Below are 5,756 nucleotides of genomic sequence, written 5' to 3'. Positions count from 1 at the left end.
CCCTCATGGATACCCCTCGATATCCCCCATAGATACCCCTCGATATCCCTCATAGATACCCCTCGATATCCCTCATAGATACCCCTAGATATCCCGCATAAATACCCCCCGATATCCCTCATAGATAGCCCTCGATAACCCTCATAGTTACCCGGAGATATCCCTCATAGTTATCCCTCGATATCCCCCATAGATACCCCCTGATATCCCTCATAGATACCCCTCAATATCCCCCATAGATACCCCTAGATATCCCTCATAGATACCCCTCGATATCCCTCACAGATACCCCTCGATATCCCCCATAGATACCCCTAGATATCCCTCATAGATACCCCTCGATATCTCTCATAGATACCCCTCGATATCCCCCATAGATACCCCTCGATATCTCTCATAGATACCCCTAGATATCCCTCATAGATAATCCTAGATATCCCTCATAGATACCCCTAGATATCCTATTGAAACTGCTCGGGCTAAAACAGGAATATTCCAAATTAGTTTGAATTATATGCTGTTTTTTTTAATGTACATAGCTTTGATTTCTGTTCATTGTTAAATTTGGATCAATATACAATGATATTTGTTTGATGATTTTATGAATTGTATGCAATATATAGTACATATATAGGCCCTTCCCTCCTATTAGCCTTAGGACCCTCACAGCCTTAATCCAGCACTGCATGAAGTGCTGTGTTGTGCTGACTGTTGGATCAGAGGATTAGGGGGGAGAGGCCACATGGTCCCTACCCTTTGTTTCTGTCTTTCAGTTGTGTTGTTGTTTTCCCCCTGAGTGAGTATGGTTGGGCTGAGAGAGGCCCAGTTGACACCCTGGTCCTCTCTCTCTCTCTCTCTCCACAGCGAAAAATGCAAGGGCAAGTGCTTTTGTGGAGCAGCAGAGATAGAACCCAGCTTTACTTGTGGCAATAACTGGCGTGAGGTGTTTGCTGCATTATACTGGTACTGGAATAACATGTCTTTAAATTATATTAAGAATTTCTATGAAGGATGTGTAAGTATGAACGAGAAGTGTGGATCAAATTGTTTCAGCGGCTTGAGGCGAAGTTTTGTAACTAAGTTTTGTTGTGTGTGTGTGTGTGTGTGTGTATGTGTGTGTGTGTGTGTGTGCGTCTGTTTTTTCCCCTCCGTTTAGCTCAGACCTCCGACGGTGATAGGCCAGTTTCACACCCTGTTCTTTGGCTCCGTGCGCATGTTCTTTCTGGGAGTGTTGGGGTTCGCTGTCTACGGAAACGAAGCTTTACACTTCAGCTGTGATCCTGACAGGAGGGAGTTAAACCTCTTCTGTTACAATCAGTTCCGCCCGATCACCCCTCAGGTAAGAACATTGTTTTTTGTAATGTGTGTTGTTCAAGTTACTTACTTGATCAACTATTTGCTCCCTCTACGTATTTCACGGTGCGTATATGTTTTTATACATTTTTTTCAATCAGTGGACATTTAAGGCCGGCATTTATTGCCCATCCCTAATTGCCCTTGAGAAGGTGGTGGTGAGCCGCCTTCTTGAACCGCTGCAGTCCGCGTGGTGAAGGAATTCCGACAGTGCCGTTAGGGAGGGTGTTCCCGGATTTTGACCCAGCGACGATGAAGGAATGGCCAATATATATTTCCAAGTCAGGACGGTGTGTGACTTGGTGGGGAGCATGGAGGCTGCCCTTGCTCTTCTAGATGGTAGAGGTCGCGGGTTTGGGAATACTTTCATTCTTGGAAAGTGGGCACTGGCATTTAATACCCATCCTTATTTTGATGCTGAGTGACTTGCTAAGCCACATCAGAAGATAGTTAAGAGTCATCCATGTTAATGTGGGGACAGGAGTCACATACAGGAGCCCAGACCGGGTAAGGACGGCAGGTTTCCTTCATCAAAAGGGCATTAATGAATCAATTGGGTTTATACAACAATTCGTCAGCTTCATGGTCACTTTTATTGATAACACCAGTGGTGTGATTATGAACTCACTTTCTCTGAATTAGTGGGCCTCTGGTTTACTAGTCCAGCAACATAACCACTACACTGCTGTACTTCTGTATGGTAGCTGGTCACGGGCCCCATTAGTTATCAGTTAATACACTGATGTATATTAGCACTGTCAGAGATGCCGTCTTTCAACAACAGTAACAACTTGTATTTATATAGCACCTTTAATATAGTGAAACGTCCCAAGGAGTATTATGAGATAAAAAAATTTGACACCGAGCCGTATAAGGAGAAATTAGGGCAGGTGACCAAAAGCTTGGTCAGAGAGGTAGGTTTTAAGAAGTGTCTTGAAGGAGGAAAGAGAGGTAAAGACAGAGAGGAATTCCAGAGTTTGGGGCCTAGGCAACAGAAGGCACGGCCACCACTTGTTGAGCGATTATAATCAGCGATGCTCAGAAGGGCAGAATTAGTGGCGCGCAGACACCTCGGGGGTTGTGGGGCTGGAGGAGATTATAGAATAGGGAGGGGTGAGGCCATGGAGGGATTTGAAAGCCAGGATGAGAATTTTGAAATCGATGTGTTGCTTAACCAGAAGCCAAAGTAGGTCAGCGAGCACAGGGGTGATGGGTGAGTGGGACTTGGTGGGAGTTAGGACACGGACTGCTGAGTTTTGGATCACCTCTAGTTTACGTAGGGTAGACTGTGGGAGACCAGCCAGGAATGCGTTGGAATAGTCAAGTCTAGAGGTAACAAAGGCATGGATGAGGGCTTCAGCAGCAGATGAGCTGAGGCAAGGGCAGTGACGGGCGACGTTACGGATGTGGAAATAGGCGGTTTTAGTTATGCTACGGATATATAATCGAAAGCTCATTTCAGGGTCAAATATGACACCAAGGTTGCGAACAGTCTGGTTCAGCCTCAGACAGGAGTTAGGGAGAGGGATGGAGTCAGTGTCTCGGGAACGGAGTTAGTGGCAGAGCTTGATTCAGATGAGACGTTAAACCGAGGCCCCATCTGCCTCTCTGGCGGATGTAAAAGATCCCACGGCACTATTCAAAGAAGAGCAGGGGAGATATCACCGGTGTCCTGGCCAATATTTAACCCTCAACCAACATCTCTTTTAAAAAAAAATCATTATCATATTTCTGTTTGTGGGAGCTTGCAGTTTGCAAATTGTCTGTCATGTTTCCTACATTATTACAGTGACTATACCCCAAAGGTACTTCATTGGTTGTGAAAGGCACTATACAAATCCAAATTATTTTACTGATTGGGGAAATCATTTCACAAATTGGGAGAATTTTGCAATTTCCAACTTTGCATTGCTTCTTAACACTCAATCTAAAGGGATTTGAAAATATTAAATTCTTTCATTTTGGAAAGACTGTTTTTCAATAGGCTTTAAATTGATGTTATTGGTATATAACTGTACCAGCATTTATACAACACCCCCATCGTTTGATGCATTATCTCAAAGTGCTTCACACACTGATTTTACCTTTGGATTGCAGCCACTGTTGTCATGTTGTTTTGTAAAAGTCCTGTGAGTGAAATCCCTTTCATGTGTACATTGGTGCCGGAATATTCCACATTGTTTAATGGATTCATTTCAGTTACATGCCAGTGTTAGCTGCGGCTCAGTGGGTAGCACTTTTTGTCTCTGAGTCAGAAGGTTGTGGGTCCAAGTCCCCACTCCAGGAACTTGAGCACGAAACTCTCAGCTGACACTCCAGTGCAGTGCTGCACTGTCAGAGGTGCCATCTTTTGGATGAGACGTTAAACCGAGGCCCCCTGGTCTCTCGGGTGGTCGTAAAAGATGCCATAGCACTATTTCAAAGAAGAGCATGGGGAGTTAACCCCGGTGCCCTGGCCAATGTTTATCCCTCAACCAACACAACAAAAACAGATTATCTGGTCATTATCGCATTGCGGTTTGCGGGCACTTGCTGTGCGGAAGTTGGCTACCGCGTTTCCCGCAGTGACTGCGCTCCAAAAGTACTTCATTGGCTGTAAAGCGTCCGGTGGTTATGAAAGGCGCTATATAAATGCAAGTCTTTCTTTTCCCTCAGGTGTTTTGGGCTTTACAGTTGGTCTCGGTCTTGGTTCCTGGAGCGGTTTTTCACCTTCACGCTGCTTTTCGCAACATTGACCAAGAGGTGATCCTTCAGAGACCTGCGTTCACCGTCTTTTACATCATTTCTGTGCTGTCCAGGATCATCCTGGAGACGGTGGCCTTCTGGCTCCAGAGTCACCTGTTTGGGTTCCAGGTCTATCCGGTCTTCAGGTGCAACGCCACATCCCTCGACAAGCACTTCAAGATCACCAAGTGCATGGTTCCCGAGCACTTTGAGAAGACCATTTTCCTCAGTGCCATGTACACCTTCACTGCCATCACTGTGCTTCTGTGCGCTGCCGAGGTCTTTGAGATCCTGTGCAGGAGGCTGGGCTACATGCCCAGTCGATAGCCAACCCACTAGCGATCTATCACCATGGTTATGGTTCCACCGGCACCAGCCTGCCGCCAGTGTATCCATTCACTTAAAAGACGTAATAGAAATGTCATTGAAAGCACCTTCAGGTACTTGGAAAGGAAAAATTTGGCAGGATATTTGGCAAAAGCAGGGGAGAGGGACTAATTGGATTGTTCTTTCAAAGAGCCAGCATGGGCACGATGGGCTGAATGGCCTCCTTCTATGCTGTGTGACTCTATGATTTTACCTTGGGATTTAGCCAATTAGGTAACCTCCCCTCCTTCTCAAAATACAATCTACTGGCAGAAATAAATCCTTTTTAGCGATTTTTAAAAAAACTGTAAGATTGAGAAATTGATCACTGTACAATTATACAGAAAGGAACTTCAACCATGGTACAGTGTCTGAATAATGCTGATAACATACTCATAACCATTTTGCACACATATAATCAGTTCATTTGATTATGTATAATGGCTAGTCCCATATGGGAGCCTGTCTCATATCGCTAGGTGTAAAACTTCAGTGTCATGTCAAACAGGGGTTATATACAGCTCGGAGGGTTCTTTGGACCTACAGGGCACTTTATAATCTGCAGTAAAGTTCGTGTTAATGTTTTAAAAGTATGGAAACTCTTGGCAGTGCTCTCCAAACAGCTCACCTGCAGAACTCCGTTGGTGTGTAAGACCATAGGTGTGCACATCCCTCCAGGGCTGCGAGAATGGGAATTCCCAACTGCGCACAGCCTGCGGTATAACTCTGGTGCTGCCGGGTGTGTGTACCGCGCCCTGCGGTCACCACCCCCCGACAGGCGGTAGCGCAGTATAGCCCCCATCCTGACTAAATCACTCAGTGCTCACAGGGTGGTATTAGTGAATGACATCTCCTCGAAGTTATATGAATATTAAGGGAAGAGAAAAAATGCAAATACCACCATCCCCCCCGCACCACCCCCCCCCCCTCCAACCCCCGCCCAACCACCCCACACACACACTCACACACACACACTCACACATAAAAAGCAAAAGATCGCTTCGGTTTAACATAGGTTCATAGTCAGCCACAAACAAATTGTATGTACTATGCTGATTCAACTAGTTTGACTCATCCTATCTGCTGAGTCCCATAATCTATTAACAGGCAGCGATCATTGCCACCTGACTTCACAAAGCAATTGCTGTCAATTGATTGAATTCTCACGTGAATAGGTGAAAGCTCCCTTTAAAGGAGAACAATGTGGCAGTAAATTGGTAATCTGACTGAAAGAGGCGACAGAATGGTTGGTGTTGGAATGGGAGTGACGTCCCGCTGGAGTAGTAGGGAATGTTATTCTGAGATTGGGGCTG

The 5,756-nt window shown here is 45.5% G+C and overlaps 1 protein-coding gene across 1 annotated transcript; it reads left to right on the top strand.

Annotated features, from left to right (window-relative positions):
- Positions 1-976: 976 nt before the first annotated feature.
- On the top strand, positions 977-4,404 carry gje1a (gap junction protein epsilon 1a). Its single transcript, XM_070888639.1, has 3 exons — positions 977-1,015; positions 1,157-1,339; positions 4,009-4,404. Exons 1-3 carry the CDS (start codon positions 977-979, stop codon positions 4,402-4,404), a joined length of 618 nt encoding a protein of 205 aa, XP_070744740.1.
- The last annotated feature ends 1,352 nt before the right edge of the window (positions 4,405-5,756 follow it).

The sequence above is a fragment of the Pristiophorus japonicus genome, chromosome 9 (genome assembly GCF_044704955.1).
Source record: "Pristiophorus japonicus isolate sPriJap1 chromosome 9, sPriJap1.hap1, whole genome shotgun sequence".
NCBI lineage: Eukaryota > Metazoa > Chordata > Chondrichthyes > Pristiophoridae > Pristiophorus > Pristiophorus japonicus.
The sequence above is the reverse complement of the archived record's forward strand: the minus strand, read 5'-3'. Positions and strand labels throughout refer to the sequence as shown.